This window comes from Rhea pennata, chromosome 2 (genome assembly GCF_028389875.1).
Source record: "Rhea pennata isolate bPtePen1 chromosome 2, bPtePen1.pri, whole genome shotgun sequence".
Taxonomy (NCBI): domain Eukaryota; kingdom Metazoa; phylum Chordata; class Aves; order Rheiformes; family Rheidae; genus Rhea; species Rhea pennata.
The window spans coordinates 68,717,535-68,739,178 of NC_084664.1; the positions used below are offsets into that span (position 1 = coordinate 68,717,535).

General features: G+C 38.4%; 2 protein-coding genes across 6 annotated transcripts; one reads left to right on the top strand and one right to left on the bottom strand.

Annotated features, from left to right (window-relative positions):
- Positions 1 to 37: 37 nt before the first annotated feature.
- On the bottom strand, positions 38 to 15,628 carry SDHA (succinate dehydrogenase complex flavoprotein subunit A). The gene is made up of 15 exons (XM_062569671.1): positions 15,521 to 15,628; positions 13,058 to 13,144; positions 12,560 to 12,721; positions 12,019 to 12,162; positions 11,706 to 11,870; positions 10,352 to 10,500; positions 8,939 to 9,063; positions 7,319 to 7,487; positions 6,575 to 6,770; positions 5,591 to 5,762; positions 4,131 to 4,249; positions 3,652 to 3,763; positions 2,568 to 2,698; positions 2,043 to 2,156; positions 38 to 1,158 (listed from the first exon to the last, which is right to left on the bottom strand). The coding sequence occupies exons 1-15, from the start codon at positions 15,584 to 15,586 to the stop codon at positions 1,072 to 1,074; spliced, it is 1,998 nt and encodes a 665-aa protein (XP_062425655.1). The 5' UTR covers positions 15,587 to 15,628; the 3' UTR covers positions 38 to 1,071.
- A 39-nt stretch (positions 15,629 to 15,667) lies between these two features.
- On the top strand, positions 15,668 to 20,595 carry CCDC127 (coiled-coil domain containing 127). 5 transcript variants are annotated; one of them, XM_062569678.1, is made up of 3 exons: positions 15,668 to 15,680; positions 16,563 to 16,691; positions 17,390 to 20,595. In XM_062569678.1, the coding sequence occupies exons 2-3, from the start codon at positions 16,571 to 16,573 to the stop codon at positions 18,061 to 18,063; spliced, it is 795 nt and encodes a 264-aa protein (XP_062425662.1). In that variant the 5' UTR covers positions 15,668 to 15,680; positions 16,563 to 16,570; the 3' UTR covers positions 18,064 to 20,595. The 5 variants fall into 5 exon arrangements, with proteins under 5 accessions (XP_062425662.1, XP_062425658.1, XP_062425663.1 ...); XM_062569674.1 differs by lacking the exon at positions 15,668 to 15,680 and adding an exon at positions 15,869 to 15,937; XM_062569679.1 differs by lacking the exon at positions 15,668 to 15,680 and adding an exon at positions 15,872 to 15,889.
- The last annotated feature ends 1,049 nt before the right edge of the window (positions 20,596 to 21,644 follow it).

Genomic DNA, 21,644 nt, shown 5'->3' on the forward strand with positions numbered 1-21,644 from the left:
TTTGAACTCTTAGATGTAAGACACAGGAACACTAGAAGCAAGCGAGATATCATGTATTCATTTTTCCAACAGCAACCAGGGAATAAAACATTCAGCAATTCAGAAAACAAACATTTGTCCAAAAAAAAAAAAAAAAAAAAAAAAGAAAGAAAGAAAGAAAGAAAGAAAAAGATACACTTAATTCAGTTCAGATCTGGGTAACTGCACAAACTCTGGAGTTATTCACAGGAAGACTGCTAGGGACCACTGTACTTCTATAAAAGCATTTGTGCCTTACTTAGTGCATCATTTATGAGAGCACAGAAATTTTAAGTCTTGGTAAGCTTTAACATTTAGATGAGTTGTCTTCTGCAATTCCGATTCTTGATTCCTAGGAGAAAAGGCAGGCTAGGAAATACAGAATGCACATAAAATAAAACAGAAAAATATCTTCAACAGTTCCAGAGATACTACAGATAGCTGATGAGATTATATTTTACTTATGCTATATTTTCATGGAAATAACTTCAACCTGTTTCAACTGGAATAAAATTGTCTTGTTTCCTTCAATAATGAAATAGACAACTTTTACAATTTTAACTTTAGAAAAAAACATATAAAGTTATAATTCATATTATACTTCTCTTTCATGTTACTTATAAGTGGCAATTTTGTAATGCTTAATCTTAAATCTCTATCATAAAATTCAGTATCTCAGGCATGTGTACAACTATTGCAATGCACTTGTTTTTAAACCAAGGAAACAACTATACATTCAAAATAAATGCATTATGGTTATATACATAACTGCATATTCAAAGATAAATATTGGGACAAGACTTCTTATCACTTTATTTAGACACATTTTGTGTTTTCCCTTTCAGTTCTGGCAGATAGGTAAAAGAGCATAAGATGTTTTGCATTCCATTTTCATAGCTTTACAGTAAGCCACACAGCAGAACATAAATTGGAGACATCTCCAGGAAGCATTTTTCATTATTTGTTAATGAAAATAGCATTTTGATTTGCCTGTGCTATGCTTATGTACACTAACCCCTCTTTGGGAGAGGACTGCAAGTTGATTGCAAGTTACTAGTATGAGCGAATAGCAGGTGGAACAGTTGAGCAATCTTCTTCATTCAAAGTTCTGTCAATTACAGGTCTGTATTTCAAAGTAACCTTAAAAAAAAGGGAGAGAAAAAGAACAAAAAAAAACTTTAAGACAAACAAGCCTCATATATCCCAAACAAGACACCCTAGGTAATTACAAATGACTGGGGATAATATGAATAACTGAATCGCTTGGCTGGTATTAAACTGTTTTACAGAATTAATTTCCTTCCACAGAAAAAGAACATTCAGTAATTTACATGGAACATGTGAAGACAGTTCTCAGCTGAATTCACCAACTGAAGTTATCAAAACCAAAAACTTGACCAAACATGGTAGCAGAAAGCTGCTTCTTTAAGACCACCTTTGGACAAAAATTTACTTTTGTCCAAAGACTTCTATTTCCTACTTCTTTTGGCTGAAGAAAGTCTTGGGAGATGTTGAAAACACAATGGATTAAGTAGGAAGCAGGTAAACCAGTGTCATTCTGTTTCTCCAGCACCTCAGCAGTTATTCAGGAGCAGGAGTATTCTCACTTGTCCTCAAGATAGAGTCAAGGAAGCTGGAAGTCAGGGGCAAAGAGAACTAAGAGAAAGGATATACAAGCCAACACTCGAGGATTTTTTTTTTTTTAATAAGGTCAAATTTCAATTGTATTTATTTTAAATACCTTATGTTGAACCTCAAAAAACAGGTTTTACCAGCATTGGGAGGCGTGGGGGTGGGGGAACACTTCTGCAACTAACCTGATGCAAGGTGAAGAACAATTCCAGCTCAGATCACAAAGTTACTTCTCAAAGTTCAACAATAACTTCTCTCAGCTACGCCTACTGTATCAGACTGAACATTTAATTCCTTAAGCGAACTATACCAAGTACCTTGGACAATGCCAATCATAAGAATGGCTGTCTCTTGACAGGGAGAAAGACCCTCAAGGATCAGAGTCAACATACCTTCCCAGTCTTGATGTCCACATATGAAAGGGTGTGCTTTCTCCAGTGTTCTTCAAATGGCTTCTTCTGTTGGCCTTGGAGTGGCTTGGAATAATCAAACTCATCTATCCGTACCTAAAAAGATCAGATTAGTATAGACCAGAAGCTGCACCTGAAATTTACTTCCTAACCATAGTTAACTGCATGCCATTTGCAACTGTAATACATTGTGTCTTCTAATAGCCAGTGAACTTTATCTTAACACCACCTATGTCAAAACCCAAGGTCCTTGTGAGGCTTCAATATTTAAAATAGTGTTGTTTGCATAGAAGATTCCTCTATGTGTGTGTATATGTATGTACACATATATATTAAATAAAGCAGACTAAATGCAAAAAGGCAAATGAGACCACAAAAAAATGCCACATGAATTCTAACTCAAGATTCTGAGGGCTGTTCTTTGAAGAAATCAAGACTTACATAATCCATCCAAAGACAAAGTAAAAGTAAAATCAATCTCATGTTCAGTCACAAAAACATGTATACCTTATAGTCCTCTCTGGCATGAGCACCCCGGGACTCTTTACGAGCTTCAGCACCATAAACAGTTTGCAGTGCGCAAAGCATCAGATTTTGCAGTTCTAGGGTCTCCACCAAGTCAGTATTCCACACAATACCTAGTAAAGATATTAAAATACTATGAAAGTCTTCTACAAACAAGTTCTCCCTCAATTTATTTCTAACCTATTTAGAGTGAAGCTAGCTAGTGCTGTAATAACATGATCATAGTACAGTAACACTGAACTACTCACTATTGCTTGTAAAGCTCAATACTGCATCTCAATACTCAATGCTTATAATCTTAACATGTCACACAAATTCAGCAGTTTTGAAAGATTCCATAACAGGCCCAAACAATAAAGCTTCCCCTTCTCCTCCCTCTCAAAAAATAACTTTTTCCTTCAGTTAACTATCTCCAAAGTGGACCTATATTCACTTAGATGAATGTATCTTTTTCTACATTCTAATCTATCACAACATTCCTCTTGATGCATGGTGACAGCTGTCCAAGAAAGCCAGTTCTACTTTCACAGTCAGGATACATATCTAATAGCAGTAGTTGGAGAGAAATACACAACTCGAGGGGAGCAAGTGTACATCATCAGATGCATTTAAACCAAGTCCTCCTAACATACACTGCAAGACATGACAGTAACTGTATGCATAGCTGTTTTCTTAGATGAAGAATGAGAACTGAGTGTTCGGCCTAATAGTGTCTTGTCAACTTTTCATTGACTTACTAAGAATATTGTAAATATTTTCTGAAAAGGTCAGTATGTGAATCACTTCATCTTACGCTCTGTGAGACAGTAATATCTTCTATAATTACATTTGACTTCAGCATCAATTTCTTTGAAAACAAGTACAACTAAAAAGTGTTCAGTATGATAAAGTACTTTCCTGATTATCATATTTAGCATTCAAGTCTCTACAACATATTTCTGAGAATCTGAAATGGTCAAGATCTCTAGCCAAAGTTAAAAACAAAACAAAAAAATCCCAACCCTCTCCCCCCACACTTCTACCATAGAATACTCTAACCAAGATCAGTTCTTTAATATCAAATTACCTCTGTCAAATGTTTTTAGGTGAGCCAAATCATGATATATTTGACTAAGTTTCTCACAACCTTCTTGTAATACAGAGCCAGTACGAAATACAGCAGCATGGGTTTGCATTGTCTGCAAGACAGTAAAAAAAGAAATGGCATAGTTTTATCTGCTGTACATGCACAAAGTTCTTAGGTGATTTCATCAGTTCCAGTAGAGCTTTATATAAAGCTATTCTGACTTCAGACATGCCTGCGGTATGAAGAAAAATACTCCCCAGAGGAAACCACACCATGGTACACAATGGAGTAAACTACCCAAGAGGAATGAGCATGAGGGAAGAAAAACTAACAAAAATGCCTTTGCTGTGTACATTGTTCCCATACTCCTTTTTACTTCACTAAAGTACATCCTGAAAAGCATATTTAACAGTGCCCAAACCAATCTCCTTTGCTTTCAGCTTCTCCCCCGTACACTTGAGGACTTCAATCAATCTTACCTTCTGCATGTTAAGCCTCAATTCTGAAGTTCTTATGGTTCCACTGGCAAATCTTAATTTGTCAAGATTAGCAACTGACTCCTCACCAGCGTTTGGCTTAATGGAGGGAACTGGCTCTCCTAATAAGAAAGTTTCAGTAAGTTTAATAGATTATTTTTTTCAGTTTGTCCGTTTCATAAAACAGTAACTACTAAAAATCACAACAAACTAAAAACAATCTATCACTGCCAGAGATGCAGGTTATTGGATTTTTCCTAAACTCCCACCAACATCTCTACACTTTTAAAAGTAGAGTTCTCAGTGGAACATATGAATCACTTTCTTGCACGTGCTATTTGGGAGGGAATTAACAGCAGGATTTAGCTGGACCTGTAAATTCCTTAAAAAGAAACACTTGAAGCAAATTCACCTAAACCATGGAATAAGCCTCACTGCTCGTGGGTCCTTACCACATCCAAACTGCCCACCTCCTCTTGGCTCTACTAAGGGACTAGGGCCTAGTCAACAACTTTGGCAGTTATATGTGGGCTCTGTAGCTTATCTCTAATGCCAGGATCCACCTGTTACTAGGTAACAGAGAAGATTAAACTAACAGAGTACACTACATCTGACTGGTATGTTTTTTTCTCTTGTGTAGCTTTGCATTCACACTAAAAAAATCTGACCTCCCCCCTCAAACAAACAAAAATAACCCCCACCATTCCACAACTTCATTCTCAAAGGAGTCACAGAAAGACTGATCCAAATAGACATCCGCATGAAACCAGAGCCAATAAGCACTGCTAGACCAAAACTGATTCCACGAAGAACCACCACTTATCGACTCTGCAGCCAGAATGAATAAACTGATTTATTAATTTGGACATCAAGTTATGAGGAAACAGATGACTACTTCTGGACTTAAGTTGCTCTGACAGTTTAACTACACTTTTACCATTATTTTTGAGCTTAGTAACTGCTGCAGAATCAAGTTATTCTAAAATAACATGCAACAGTGATAATCCACATAGCCAATGAGATGTTACAATTCTTAGGATCCAGTTCTTGCATCACTTGCATGCAGACATGTGGTCCGCATCATAAATCAACAAGGCGGCAGCAAATCCTACTATATTAAAGAAAAAGTGCAAGACAGACCACACCTTGATCTAGAAGATACAGTGCAGAATGCAGAAAAGTTAGTCTTCCTGTTCAGTTTCAGTAGCTGGTGGAAAATCAACTGCATTTGTTGACAGCATTGAACGAATTAGTTTTAACAGGAGTGGGTCACAAAGTACCAACGGTAAGCATTTTCACATTCAAGAACATGGCGAGAAGTATATAAGCAGAGAGTTTTTTGCATTTTCTAACAAATAGTCTATTAGCCATAGGTAGTCATACTAAGTAACAATTCTTTTTTGGGCAGAAATCAGATCATAAAGGTAAATATCTCTCAAGTTGAGCTAAACAGTGAGACATACCAGGCTTACACGTTTCTGCAACAGTAAGGGCACAAGCACGACCAAAGACCACCAAATCCAAAAGTGAGTTTGCTCCAAGTCGATTTGCACCATGGACAGATGCACAGGCTGCTTCCCCACAAGCGTACAAGCCAGGTACCACTTTATCTTCACCATTCACATGCGTAATCACCTGTCATTTCAGACAGCCAATTAGTATTATTTTAAAAAAATAAAAACAAAGACGACAGTTTGTAGTAATGCAAGCCTCATTTTCAAATAAAGAGTTTCATACTTTGTAAGCATCAAACTACAGCAATCTGAAGTTTTCTGACTCTAAATCTATCAGTATCTTGGTTCCAAAGGGTAAGTAGTAGTGCTACGTAAACTAAGATGGAAGTAAAACTTAGTATTTCTTGAGTCACATGTATGAAACAAAACTACACACTTTATGACTTTTTCAGTATAAGCCAGAAAAAGCACAGGAAGTGAATCTGTCCTGCGTATTTCCAAGGCAAAAATTTTACAACAAAAACACACCTATCAAATACAATGTACTGAGCCAGAAAATTCAGCTGACACTATGAAATTGACCTTCGAGTAGTATGAATTGAAAGAATCAGTTCTAATGCAGAGATTACATAATTATATTAGGTGCAAAGTATTAGCAGGTATGACCTGAGTTACAGATTGCAGTAGACTCTTAGTCTTATTCCTGTTCAACTATGTATTATCCTCAACTGGTTAATCAGAGAACTGTTATCAAATATGGCAGTAATGCTTCCTTTCAGATATTCCTTAGAATTCCATCTCCAGACGTTCTGAAACATAGTTCTTGGGTTACTTACAAAAACAAACCAGACAGTAGGTTTCAAGTACTCTAGTATTATGTTATGTAGTTCAGCATCCTGACAGTTATAAAATACTGTTAATGCCTGGATATTTGGAAAATCATTTCCTATTACTAGATGATACAAGTTACTGAGAATAACCTGTATTACTTACCTGCCCTTTGTAGTTGGTAGGAATACCTCCCATATTGTAATGCACAGTAGGAAGAACAGGAATGGGCTCTTTAGTGACATCGACTCCAGCAAATATCATAGCTGTTTCTGAAATTCCTGGAAGACGGGTTGCCAGCTGCTGAGGTGGTAAATGGTGCAACTGCAAATACACATGGTCTTTATCAGGACCACAACCCCTAGCAAAACAAACAAACAATATATAAACAAGAACTCTACAAAATCCAGTAATTATCTTAAGCCTATTTAGTTTTGACAACCTTTGCAAAAATTAAAAAATAAGATTCATCTCTGATAAAAATGTGTTTTAACCTGGCAGTGTCTTTGCCAAAAGAAAGTTGGAAGAGGAAGAACATTTTCTCCTCTTTCTGCACAGTATTTAACATTTTAAAGCAGTACATATTCAGAGAGATGTAAAAGATAGTTCATTAACAGAACAAATGGTTTCTTTTTTAAAAAACTAAGAACTGATATGTTAAACTTACTTGAGCAACTGTCCCTAGATTAACTGAATTCAAACAAGACACTCCTTATGTTACTCCTATGTTCCTTTTTAGTATTATTAAGAAATAACAAGCAACATTTTCACTCCAAACACAGTCTTCATGTAACAATTAAAGTTCATGTGTCCAAATTACCAGGAGTTTACCAAATGAACTTCTGTACTACATGCAGTCTAGTATTATTAAACATTCATTCTACAACTTCTTTGAAATATTTAACTAACCTTCCTTCCCTGATTTCTATTGTCATAGAACGGCACACTACATCCCTGGAAGCCAGATCCTTAGCAACAGGTGCATATCTCTCCATAAATCTTTCACCTTCACTGTTAATTAGAATACCTCCCTCTCCTCGACACCCTTCTGTTATGAGGCAACCAGCTCCATAAATACCTGAAAAACAAAAAAACAAAAGAACACCCATGAAGTGAAACACTCACAAGACAGCTTCACGACCAAGATGACCAGGACTGAGGAAACAAAATCTACTTAAAATAATGCAAACAAGTCACACGGGTAGATTTTATTCTGTCTTAATAACTATACATACTAGTAATTGTCCCACAAGGCTGCTTAGAAACAAGGTTTATTATTCCTTTCAAACATTTTGTCGGCTTGTAAGCAAATTGATTAGAAACACCTATTACATCCAAATTATTACGATCTGAAGATATCTGCATCTGCCAATACATAAGGAGAACATTTACAAGGATCTTGTAGACCTTGGGTAATTACTTTCTTGAAGTATTTGAAGCAAATCAGAAGTTGATCATCTTAAGTTCAGTTTGTTCATTTTTGTTCCTGTTTCTCACAAAGCTATGCTGCACTACATTTAGTACAAGTTGTACGGAAAGGAAAAGAAAACTCAGTAAGTCTTCTTTTCCCCTAGAGAAGTAAGGCCTACTTGTTAGTCTTCAGCTCTGGTCATTATACGAAGCAAAAAAGCTGAACTACTCATGTACTTCATAATTATTTCAAAAAGTATGGAATTATCAGACAAGCAGTGAAGTTTCTTTGACCAGAACAAACCTTAGATCTTTTCAGGATATAATACTGTAAAATTAAGTCAATAATTCAAAAACTTCGCTATTTCTAACTCTAACAAGCCAAAACTGAACACTTACTTAGCTACAGTAAAAAGACATGGATGCCCTTCACTTCTTAGTCTGTAACTTTTATGGCCCACACTTCTGATACTGATCCGCTGCTATAAAACCACGATCCTAAACATTTAAACTTTACTTCAACTACCGCTCTTCCACAAAACATCCTAGTATCACACAATCGGTAAGACTGGAAGGGACCTCTGGAGATCATCTAGCCCAACCCTCAAGCAAGTGGCCCATATGGGGATCGACCCCGCAACGTTGGCATTATTAGCACCATGCTCTAAACAACTGCAACTCCCTAGCATTTACATCTATCCTATTGCTTCTATCTGTAATATCAAACCATTTAATATTTTAAAGACAGGCAGAAACACATTTTTAAGACGTCAAGTAGTTTCACATGGAAATTCATAAGACTTGTTAATATTGTAAAGACAGTTCTTCAGAATATTTAACACTGGTATCTAAATTAGAAGAGCTGAAGTCTTTCTCATGTTGTAATTTCCCTACTCTCAGCTTTATATTCTACAGCAGTCTGAACACTCTTTACAATCAACTTATGAACAGGTAAGTGCCACAAGACAGTGCAAACTGACTTGAGTAAGTTTTTAAAACAAACAAGTAAAACTCCTCTTTCAAGTCTTCTTATTAAAGATAACGTTGCAAGTATTACTTCAATGCTGCAGGTATAAATATTTCTACGGTTAGGATTGCTTTTGTAATTGTACTCTGTACCTGTAGGATGAAACTGTACAAACTCTAAGTCCTGGCAAGGAAGACCAGCTCGTGTGACCATTGCAGTGCCATCACCCGTACTAGTATGAGCAGATGTACAACTGAAGTAAGTGCGGCCATACCCACTACAAAACAGAAAGGTTGAGAAAGTTGCAAGTCAAGGAAGAGTCATTAGAATATATCATTCACGTATGCTGTTTGCATAACAGTGGAACTAGAGCAGAGGGTTAATAAGCAAGATATGTAGCCATCTCCTGTACTAAGTTTAACCAAAGAAAATAAAAATCGATAGTCTCCTGTCATGGTCAACCACATCTGAAAAATGACTGGTGCCAGATGGTCCAAGAGAAAGAGTAACAATTCTAAAGCAGGATAACTCAGTTGGTGCACCATCACTCAAACTATGCCCAATAACAAAAATCAAGTTTATTCACCAGAAGTCTTTTCTCTGGGAAAAAAAGGATTGCTTCAGAAAGCTAAGTTCTCGCAATCCAATACCATTAGACTCAGTTAGAACTATTATTACCAGTTTTAGCAAAAATAATACATAACAGGATTTTATATCCTTGATATGGTCACAACTCCATATGCTCAGATTTGACAAGTTAGTTGTCTAAAACATGTATTAGAAGTGAATTTTTACATCTAAAACAAACATGCTAATTTCCAAAGTTATTGACTGTTGCCAGTATTTCCAATTTCAGAACAATTTCTGAGAAGAGATATCAGCCTACAGATTGTAGTACTTAAGTATGAAAACATTAGCCTTGATTTTAATAAAGCCAAATCATGTAGGCAACCAGCAAACACAGTATTTTTGCAAGATACACATAACAAATCCATCGTACTCAAATAGATAGGAGACGACAACAAGCAGCACAGGTGTAATCCACATCATATTCTAATATGAGTATACAAATTTCTGCCACGAGATAATGTAAAGCTGACCTAATCTCTAAATAGTTCCATTCTATACTGTTTGTATTTACAATTCTGTTATTTTTATGTCACAGATGCTCAAGAGCTTTCTGAAATACTTGTTTTCTAAAGGAAACTCAGAATCCTACAAATACTGTAGGATTTGTTAGCACTGTTGTTAGCACTACAACAGTATCTGCTTTAAACAGCTAGTTTTAAAAAAACAAAAAACATCAAAAAACCTTTAGATTGTATACACACTGCTCTTACACATTTCAGCTTTATGTCATTGCTCTAGAATTTAAAGCTAAACCTCATCCTGAATTTATACTTGGTCAAAACATTATTAGGTGCTCTCTTTCAGGCAGAATGACTTAAAAATTATACATTATATGTTCACCTCCACACTAGAGCTTCAAATTCATCTACAAAAACCCAGCTCTCAAACTAGTAGCAACATCAGATTTCTGCCCTTTATCATAACCATTACATTACCCAGTGGCAATTACTGTGTTCTTTGCTCTAAAACGATGTATAGAACCATCTTCTATGCAAAGGGCAATAACACCACGGCATTCTCCATTTTCCATAAGAAGGTCCAAGGCAAAATACTCAACAAAGTAGCTGGTATCATACCGCAGAGACTGGAGGGGGGAAAAGAAAAGAAAAAAGCAAAGAAAAAAGTAAAGTAATTATCAAGAACAATCTGGAAACTTATGTAAGCTCTGTTCAAAAATGTCAATGCATATGAACTATACTAAGACAAAGACAAAAAGATAAGAAAAAAAAAATCCCCTTTCCCCAGCAGCTCTCAGGGAAGCCTTTTTCCTTATAAAACTGTATTAAAAAAAAGGCAAAAGAAAAGAAAAGAAAAAGAATCTATTCATTTTGAGTGGTTGAACTAGAAAAGCCATAGCTACTCCACAAGACTTGTTCATTTGGCAATATTTTAGTCAGCTGCAGAGCTCAATACACGCACGAGCATGTATCACTAAATCTCCCTAAGACACACAATATATCTCCTCAAGCCCAGTGTATCAACAGAACTAGCAAGCAAAGTCAGATTCTTTCATGCCCTCAAGGATCAGACTAGCATATGCCAGCACTGAGCATCTGTATTGCAATAGCACATATGGCTTTAAGCACAAGGAGAGCAAATGGCTAGCTATTAAGTAAATAAAAACCATTAGCTGTTCTGCACTTAGTTGAAGGCTTCAAGTAGCTTGCTATCATTTTTTTCAAAAAAATGAATCTTCCCACTGTTACAGCATGCAGAATTGATAGGACCAGATATTAGAATTCTGGTCACTTACTTGCAAGAAAGCAAGCTCAGGAATGCATAGTAATCATAGTAATCCTTCAAGCATTTAAAAACATTACACATTTCCCCTGCTTCTTGTTTGAAGATGACTAAACAAAAATGTTGCCTTGTACCTTCTGCTAGAGTTCCCCAATGCCCCTGAATCAGCTTTTCTGAAAAAGGTGGGGTTTTGTAGAGTTTAAATAAATTCTGTCTTTGACTAGTTAACAGATGCAAAAGTATCAAGGAAAAACTACTCCAAACCACAAAGTTGACAGTGTCTACTACTCAAACATTGCCTCCAGGAGAGCAAGTATAAGCAGGATCCTTCAGTGTCTTTTGTTTGTACTCCTGACCGCAAACAGGCATCTGCTAGGCTACATCCTTTCACAGTGCCTCAGGAAAGAAAATCCAGAATATACATCAGCGATTTGCCTAGATTCGCCTGATACTATACGTACGAGCAGCTACAAGTCTTTGATTTTTCAAATGCTACAAGAAATCATTAACACAAAAACCCAAATTCAGTTTTACTTCACAGGTTCTTACCCTCCCATACAACGTATGTAATAGTGAGTGTCCTGTTCTGTCTGCAACACAACAGCATCTGTGAGCCTGTCCTCCTTTTCCAAACTGGAGACTCTGTCCACCAAATGCACGCTGATAGATTTTTCCTTCCTCTGTTCTACTGAATGGCATCCCGTAGTTTTCCAGCTGTTGAACCCAGATATAAGCATCAGATACAGATCCGCATAATAAGCCAAAAAGTTAACTTTTTAACTGTTCCTAGTAAGGAGATCTTAATGGACGTTGGTCTGTGCTATAATTACCTAAAGTGGAAATCAATTTCAGTGACTCTCACCTCTATCACTGCAGCAGGGGCCTGTTCAGTCATATAGTGTATGGCATCCTGGTCCCCCAGCCAATCAGACCCTTTCACCGTGTCATAGAAATGCCACCTCCAGTTATCATCCTCCATATTTCCCAGGGCAGCATTGATCCCTCCCTGAAAATGAAAATACATATTCCTGGAATGATATTACTGAAGTACAGTTTCAGCAGTTTTTCCTCCTGTTTCTGTTAAAATCATATGCTGTATACATAAGAAACAGTAAAGTCAGACTTAACATGGTTGTGAAAAAAATCCATGCAATCTTATTAGTTTCACAACAGCTCTTATCTTATTCTGATAAGTAACACAAAAGCTATATTCCATACATGGAATGCAGTAAAACAAAACTGAAGCTAGACATATATTGCCTTCCAAAATAGTTTCAACTGAACGTGTAATTTTTTTATTATGTTGAAATTTTTATTATGTTGAAACAAGTTCATGTACATATCCAGACAGGCTTTCTGAAATCAGGTATTTCTTTTAACGTTCGTTCTGCCTAATTTCTCACCTGTGCAGCAACAGTATGAGATCTGGTAGGAAACAGCTTTGTAACACATGCTGTATTAAATCCAGCCTCTGACAAGCCAAATGCAGCACGCAGACCTGCTCCTCCTGCCCCCACAACAACAGCATCAAATTCATGGTCCACTACTGGATATTGTGTAGAAATCTGGAAAATGAATGAAAAAGACCGTTTGTTATTATCAAAAATACTTCAAGCTGAGCCAAACTTTAAAGCTCTGTGTAGACACAAGGAATATACATTTAACATTCTTAACAGACGTAACACTCATTAAAAGAATATATTAGATACTATCTGCAAGGGGGAAATTTATCATAGAAAAAGCAATTCATTTCAGAAACTCAAACTCAATACCTACTTGAACACAACACTCCACTGAAGCCAAACATCTGACACAGCATTCCTATGGTTTCCTTCCAGGCCTCAAAAATCTCATGTGTATTATCTATCTGTTACTTAAGGTATAGAAAAGCACAAACATACCGAATCAGAAACCTTGGCGGACGTATTTTTCTTTCCACTGACTGTGAAGTGAATGTTGCGTGCAAGAGTCTGGCATGCTGCTGGCCACTGCAGAAAAAAAATCAAGATGACTATTGTAGGACAAGTGTTTCCACAAGCAAAACTTGCAGCATTCTCAATTACCCTATGTTTATAATAATCATCTATTTACCACTGATTCCACATGTTCAAGAATACTGTATCAACAACATTTTAGAGTTATATGAGCAAAGTTCTGGCTTTCCTATTGCCATAACTAGAAGGAAAAATATTTAAAAGTTTTGTTGCAGGTTTTTCTTTTGTCTAGTCAAAGTAACAAGTTGTCATGGACTTTATCATATTTTCTTCACCTCATTAACACTTAACTAGTCTCTTAAACTTATCTGAGCCTTGTATGGCCAAAATGTAGGTTTGAAACTAAGGCTCTGGCATTATCATGGTTCTTCTTATGCAAACAAAGATACAGACAGCTTTATGAGAATCACAGAAATTACTGGAAGACATCTCATTTGACTCAATCCACAAAATTTGAATTATTTCAGATGTCTGAAAGAACCAGAGATATTGTCCTTGTTTTCATTCTGTATTTATTAGTGGCCTATTTAAAATCATTTATTCTTACCAGAATGAAGCACAGTGGCACAGTTTTCCACTTCTGTAACTTTCTCACTGCTCCCTAAACACTAAACCACTAAAAGCACTAAACCACCCAAACTCACATCCAGTCTTTGCTTTGATAGGTTAAAACCACAATTCTAGCCCCTCTAGGTAAGTCACCAATTTTCCCAATCCTAGTACTCCTTCTGTCAATCCTAGTATTCCTTCCTATTTCTTCCTCCTGGAATTCGTTCTTCAGACTGTTTAGAAAATATATCTGTGTATACACTATTAGAACAGTAATACAAAAAAAGTCGTATCAGTGCCTTACACAGGCACACTAGTACTTTTCTATTCGAAATATCTCTCCAACACATTCTAGGACTGCATTTCTCTTTTCCAACAGTGGTTAAATCACCCTGTAATACAGTCAATGAGAAGGTTTCTGCTCCCTGTCACTCACAAAAATTCATCTCTTCCCCCCCCACCATAAAATAAACCAAACTGAGCTTTACTCAATTAAGTTTTATCATCTCTTACTAATTCCTTACTAAGAATTAAATTTTACCATCTCTTACTACTTCCTTAAAATCATCTTTTTGCTTAACAATGCATCTAAAGCATAGGAGCGTATTAATGAATATGACAACTTTTTAGAGACCAGGTAATTAGGTGAGATCATTAAATAAGATCAATCTTAACAGCTATTACTGAAAAATTCTCCCAGTAAATCCCAGCCTTATGACTGTTGATTTCCCCCCCCCCCCCCCCCCCCACTGCTGTGTCATTACACTTCTGGACAATTGCATGCCCATCTTAATCCCCATATTTATGCTTATCTTCATTAACTTTTCACATGGAAAATCAGATCAAGTGTTTCACTGATCAGACAAAATAGACATACCAAGCAAAATGAAGTATAAAATCAATGCCTCTCTCCCAATGCACAGAGTCAATGTCCAGCTACAATCTCCAGTCAGAATTCTGCTATGAGTGCCTTATAAATAACAAGCTTTTTAAAAAATATATTATTTTCCTGAAGTTGCTACATCACTATTCTGTCAGACTATTTGTAAACAGTCATGAAGTATACCTCTGCATCAGAGAACTCTGGAAATCTATTAGCAAATATATATATATATACACACATATATGTTAATAAAATATATATATTATTAACAGATGCTTTTAATTTTCAGCTTCTGCAAAACCGATTTTTCAGGACTGTTATTCCCATTCACATTATTTTTGCTGTTGTCAAACAGGTAAGAATTTCTATTGTCCCTGAATTTTGATCAGAAAGATTATGAACAGATGTCCATTAAGCAGAAAAAGATGTACTCAATTTGCAAATATTGATCAGACGAATTCCAATTTCTTACTACAACCACTACATGCCTTGGCAAATTAAAAGTCCTTCCTCACGTATATTATTATTTGCTCTAGTACGTGTATTTAGAATACAGTGAACGAGTTCATAGTGTTTCACTCTTTCTCTTTTTTTCCCCCCTGGACAAGTGCCTTCATGAACCTCCAGGCACTCGGGCTCCCCCACGGGCTCCCGCGGCCGCAGCGCAGGACTGCCCCAAGGTCACGGAGGAAACACGCGCCAGTGACACCGCCGCGGGCGCTCAGAGACGGGTGGGAGCAGGACGGCGGATAAGCGGCCCCCTCCCCCCTGCAAGAGGAGCGACAGGAGATTCTCGGAACCCCCGGGCCCAGCCTGCGTCATTTCCACCCTATCCCCCCGAAAGCAGCTCTCCACCCTTCCCGCGGCCTTCGCCTTCTCCACTCCCTTCGCCGCTGGAAGGGCAAGGCGGTCGGGTCAGGCCGAGCACCCACACTTACCGCCCGCGCCACGGGCCATAACCAACGCTTCGCAAAACTCCGCGAAGCCGCTACTGTCGCCGCCATTTCACACGGGCCCGCGGGGAGCTATCAAGGCACATGCGCGAGACCTCGCTAGCGGTGCCGTTATCCGCAGGGCTCGGCAGGAGATACCAACGGGGTGTGTGTGCGGGGGGAGTCAGAGGCTGCCTGCGCGCGGGCTTCCCCCCAGAATGCTCCCCCGGCCCTCCTTTCTTGCGAGAAGCTCCAGAGTGGCCAGGCGAACGGGAACACTTCGCGCTCGAGCGCGTCGCTTTGTCCTTTCCCTCTCCATTTCCCCCTTTTTTCTCTCGGCTAATGGGTCAGCCCGAGAAGAGGCGGGGCCGGCGGGTAAGTGGCCCTGAGGGCGCTCTGCTGCGGCTTCGCACACCTGGGCTGGTACGTAACTGCCCCCGCTACAGCCAGCGTCCCCCATCCCCACGCGCGGCGTGAGGCTCCCTGGCGCCCCCCGCGTCCTCCCCCGCCGCGAGGGCAGGGCCTGCCCGGGCAGGGCCGCGCCGGGCTGGCGGTGGGGACGGCCTGGCCTGGCCTGGCCTGGCCTGGGACCCGCTGTGCCGAGGGGCCTGAAGGGCTCCGGGACGGCGGCCCGGGTGGCAGGGACCGCCTAGCCTCGCACCCAACTCGGAGAGCGAACGGAAGGTAACGCCAGCGAGCGCTGAGGCCTGCGGGGTCCGAGCGCTGGGAGCCGACCTGCGAGCCTCAGCGCGGCCCCTGGTTGTGTACCCTACCTGAGGGACCTCTGCCGAGCAAAAGCACATTGCGTTGAAGGTTCCGAATAATGGACTGTATTTCTCATCTTTGGGGCAGTTTGCATCAGGATTTTGTTACCTTAAACTGTCTCTTAAAGTTCTCATTTTATCTGGTTTGATGCAGAGTCTAAAGCAGAAATGCTTGTCCTAAGGTTAGCACTGGTTCAGATAAAATAGTAGTTATGGCAGCAGCCTTTGTTCCTGTGTACAGCACTAATACAGTGTTTCCCTCCCTTCTTTCCTATGAATCTAAGGTGTCTTCATGAATAATTTAAATGATCCTCCCAACTGGAACATCCAGCCAAATCAAAGAGAGCCCAGGGATGAGGGCGGCAGATGGAATTACGCTTTGCTGGTTCCCATGCTGGGATTGGCAGCCTTTCGTAAGTAGTATCTAATGCTCGTGCTGGAGTGTGTTGCCGTGTGCAGGCATGTAACCTTCAGGCTGAAGTGAAATTTCTGAAACAATACAATGATTAAGTAATACACTGTCTCGGGATTTCCTCTAGCCTGCCCTTGGTCTCCAGGCTGTGTCATACATTTTGGAATGTTCCAGTAAATGCTGTTAAATTAATAGCCCTAAGGCAATGACAATTTTTTACACATGGAATTGAATCTGCATTTTAATAAGCTCCACTTTACACAGCCCTCTGTCACAGGAGGAAACAAGTGATATGCTAGAGAGCCAAAAGGTAACAACACGAAGAGCTACTGATGTATATCTATTTACTGGGCCTAGAAAGTTCTTAGCGTAGTTTCCACATTAGGAACCTTGAGTTTATCTCCTCAGTAATTCTTCCTTCTTTAATCCATGAAGTATGTGTGTGAGCGATAAAAGACTAGCAGAGATTTCGCTTCAAAGGAAACATGATTATCTAGTTTGACTTACTGTGAAACTTGGACCCACAGAAGTTCACTCTGTAGGCCATGTAAACAGAAGCGGATGCCACTTTTTGGTGTTCAAGGACCAGGAAAGAAAGTTTCAACTGCAGAATAACTTCTCTTTTGAGGTATACTTAATTAATCCCATCAATGTTATCTGTGTGTTACTAATATGTGGAGTCTCATTTGTATATGATAGGTTGGATCTGGACCAGAGAATGTCAGAAAGAAATAGAAAGAGAAAAAAAAGAATATTATAAAAAACACTCATCTTTACAAAGAGACCTAGAAGCCAAATACCGGGATATCATCACAGAAAATCGTCGCACAGTTGCTCACTTGGAGCTGGAGCTTGAAAAGGAACGCAACAGAACCTTGAGTTACCGTGAAGCACTGGTGTCTCAGAGTCGCAAATTAGTAGAAGAAAGAAGAATCCTAGAACAGGAACAGGAGAAATTAGAGCGAGAAAAACAAGTCCTCTTGCACTCAGGAGCTGCAGGTAACTTGTACCAAAGTTATCTGGCAAAGGAAGAAGAGTGGCAAAAAAGAGCCAATATTCTACTAAAAGAATTTGAAGATGGACTTAAAGAAAGACAGGAAATCTACTGCAGTCTTGTGGTACCAAGAAACCAGAGACTAGAAATAGAGAAAAATCTGCTAGTTAAAGCAGCAACTGATCCTGTTGCTGTGGATCTGCAAATGGAGAGTGGCTTGAAAGATATTTTCAAGCATGATAACTACTGTGGCAATCTGCTGAACAGAAACAAAAGTCAAAATGGAAGACTTATGTGGCTGTATCTCAGATATTGGGAGCTAGCTATTGAAGTACAGAAGTTCCAGAGGCTAGAAAAAGCTATGTTAGGAAAACAATAGGTGGGGGAAATAATGATCTTTCATGTGCTCCACCATGAATAGTATAGACTATCACAACTGTAGTCTGAAGCTGTTAAATTCTACTTTGTTTTGACAGTTTCCCTTCCTCATTGCATTTGTATTTGCATGGGACATGTACAGTGTGGGTGCCTTTCCTTTCACTATTTAACAACAAATGCTCTAGTGAGCTGTGCACTTTGCTCTAAAACTCTGTGAGTGTGTTTGTATTGCAGACTGCAGTGTAGTGTACAGATATGCAGGCTTCTGTAGGTACCAGAAGCACCAAAAATGGAAACCAAGTTAGACTAATTTACCTAACTGCTGGTTATCCTCCTCCAATGGAGAATGAGAATTGTCTCCCTCAAGCTAGGTAACACACAGTGCTCCTTATCTCTAATTTCTTGCATAATGTTTCATCACCTTTTTTAAGCAGGCCTGATTTCCAGGCAGAAACTTGGAAGAGACCATGATCAAGCAAGGTTCCTTGTCACATAAATCCTACATGTGCTTGCATATATATATATGTGTGTGTGTGTATATATGTAAAATGTGTGTGACTGTGTGTGTATATATATATATACACACAGACACACACATGTATGTGTGTATATGTGTGTACATGTATATACATTTGTATAATACATACATTTCTATGTATTACTATTCCAAGGGAGGAAAAAGTATGATCTTGTTCAGATTAATCAGTTTTGCATTGTCTTGTTTTCCAGGCTTAATGTACAAATGGGACTTTCTGTAGGAAACATCCCAAAGATGCTAATCAAAATAATGCCTAAAAAACAGTTTGATCAAAGTCTCGCTTGAACTAGGGAAGCATATCTGAGTTCTAAATGGAAAGTATATGAACTCTAGGCTATATTCATACCATATAAATGTTAAGAATACATACATTTTCTTCTTAGTCAAGACTTCAGTTATTACTGAAGAGTGTGCCTCCAGCATAGACCTTACCATGCTGCTGTCTCTGTGTCCTGGTGCACTGGGTGGTACATGTTGCACTTCCAGGAGCCTCTGAAGATTCCTGTCAGTACATCTGGCCCCATGCCTGGTACAGGCCCTATTTGATACTCGCATACAGAAACATAAATGTAGCCTGACCACCTCTAGCCACTTCCAGCCCTACAGCTGTCTCAGTTCTCCCAGAACTGAAGTATACTTTTCCAAAACTGTTAAATTTTGAACTTACAGTTCACCTCTTCAGAAGAGGTAAACATGACTCTGAAAGCCTATGAACTGTAAGCAACAAGCTTTGCAAAAGTTTAAGTAAAAGGACTTTTAACTTTATTGAGCACAATAAAATGAACAGATCTAGACAGAACATTAAAAATACCATAGTGCATTTCTGTGCTTGAAATCCCCTGAAACTTTGGCTCTTTGTGGAGAGTGGGAACCACATTTAGTTTCAAATGTGCCATGCATTTTGGAGTGGATTTCTTCCTCCTTTCTAATCCAGCCTTACTCCCAAAGCAGCAGTGTGTACCCTTTTGTTTATAACCTTATAACCTTGTCTGTTACTTGGCATTGATCAATGTTGATAGGTTGTCAGTTCTTCAGCAGTTCTTCAGTTATTCAGGATCAGCCTTGAAACAAGTTTGCCCTAGGCTGTCAGCTGTTGCTCGGCTCAGAAGCAGTTCAGCAAAGTGGATGCCTGTGCAAGTTTAACAGAGCTCTGGCAGATTTGGAGTTTTCTCTTATTATCTCCTCTTGGTTTCATTTTAGCCTGAGTACAGGAGACAGCAGATAAGTCAACCATGCAAATTGTGTATGCAACCTAACGTAGTTACTCAGCAGAAATGCCCCACATGAAACAAAATTCTTAAACTGTACATGTTTCTCAAATAATCATTTCTTCAGTTGTGATTTTGCTCACTTTAGTGGTAACTATACTATTGTATTGATCTGTCAGCCTTTTATGGAATGATATTTCTTAAAGTTGTGGTAAACATACATTACCAAAAGAGGAAAAAAATATATTATCGCAAGCACCGAAAAGGCCAAAGACTTTATGGATGCCAAATATATGCAGGTTGGGAGATGACAATAAGCAATTGAAATACTACTCTTGTGTGACCACTTGAGGCAAGCTGCTGTAGCTGACCATATGCACATACCCTAATTGCTTAGTAGAACAAATAAAACAACTTCCCTTATGTGTAATTCCTTCAGCTTGTGGAAATTGCCGCACAGCTATGGAGAGTTTAGTGAGCACATACAGGCAGTTACAGCAATTCAGCTGACATACAGTAGCCAGTGTATCTATGCCAATATATTCAAGACTCATGCCTTGGCTTTGTACATGTTCATTAGTTCTTGATATTAAAAGGTCAAGCTTTTATGCTTTCTGAGTTTTTTCATAGTTTGTCACTGACATCAACTCAAAATATTTAAAGAAAACGTGTAATCAAGAGGGTAAAATACATTCTTCAATATAAATATGTAAATTGAAGCACTGTGTGCTTGACTGTATGTGATTGGATGCAATGTAATAAATGTTTGAAATTCTCTTCTTTAGAAGTTTTGACTATTTGTACAGCTAAGGTTGTTCATGGACACTTTGCAGATCAGGATATTAAGACAAAAGAGCAATTTGAGGAGAATTTTTGAACACAGGTTTAGAAGTATCACTCCTATTCGTTTCTACTGAAATAAATATTTCTTAGTGTTAAGCATTTTTGAAATACTCCCCCTCTAGAGGTTGAGTTATATTGAAAGTTCTGTTGTGAGCTTTATCTTGCTTAGTAGCTATTGATTTAGGTTAGTGATTTGTTTGAAAATTCCCTTATATATGTACAACGTAAGAATAATTTGTCTTCAGAATATTTAATGAAGATCTTTTGATTACAAAATGTCACTCACCTATTAAATAGACAATTAAAAATTTTAAATCTTTATGCACTGTATTGTAAATTGAAAGAGGAGGATGAGAGGAAGGGGATTTGTCTATTTTATGCCAGCTTTCTAAGCAAATTACATAGTTTTAAAGTAAATTGGCACTTAAAAAGCTTTGGTTTCAGTGCTGAGCAGAGTATGTTGGATTTTTTTTTTTTTTTTTTTTTTTTTTTTTTTTAGAAAGAACAGATGCCCTAAAGTGAGATAAATGCACCAGCATTAACTAAAGATGAATGATTAAAGATGACCATTCTACTGAAACACTGGGGTTATTGCTTCTGTCTGATAGGACACCCTGCCTTCCTCCAGAATCCCTCAAAAGTCTTATACTGTGCTTCAACTACTTTTTGTTTCCTTCTGTGGATTTTCTCATCTTCCTGTTTTCCAGAGCATTCCAATCCCACTGTTACAAGACAGTGTTCAGAGGTCTTGGAGATTCCTGTTGCTGTTAGTAATAGATCATTCATCTCCTTGTATTTGACACAGTGCTTCATATTGCACCCATCCCTCATCCTCACAGGAGGATGCCTTCTTTGTGAAATACTAGAAATGAAAAGAGGAGTGCTTGTTACCAAATTGAGAATAAAAGTTAGGTTTGTTAATGTAACTTAGAGTTACAATTCCCACACTGTTCCAAGAGTTCGAGTTTTGGATTTCTTTTTAATACATATATT

What these genes read in the sequence shown, in the direction of transcription:
- CCDC127 (XM_062569678.1), top strand. Translation starts at nt 16,571, where the DNA reads ATGAATAATTTAAATGATCCTCCCAACTGGAACATCCAGCCAAATCAA. An exon ending in GCTGGGATTGGCAGCCTTTC is followed by an intron (nt 16,692 to 17,389) that starts GTAAGTAGTATC and finishes TGTATATGATAG; the next exon opens with GTTGGATCTGGACCAGAGAA.
- SDHA (XM_062569671.1), bottom strand. Translation starts at nt 15,586, where the DNA reads ATGGCGGCGACAGTAGCGGCTTCGCGGAGTTTTGCGAAGCGTTGGTTA. An exon ending in CTCATACTGTTGCTGCACAG is followed by an intron (nt 12,163 to 12,559) that starts GTGAGAAATTAG and finishes TTTCATTTTCAG; the next exon opens with GGAGGGATCAATGCTGCCCT. An exon ending in CTACCAACTACAAAGGGCAG is followed by an intron (nt 5,763 to 6,574) that starts GTAAGTAATACA and finishes CTGAAATGACAG; the next exon opens with GTGATTACGCATGTGAATGG.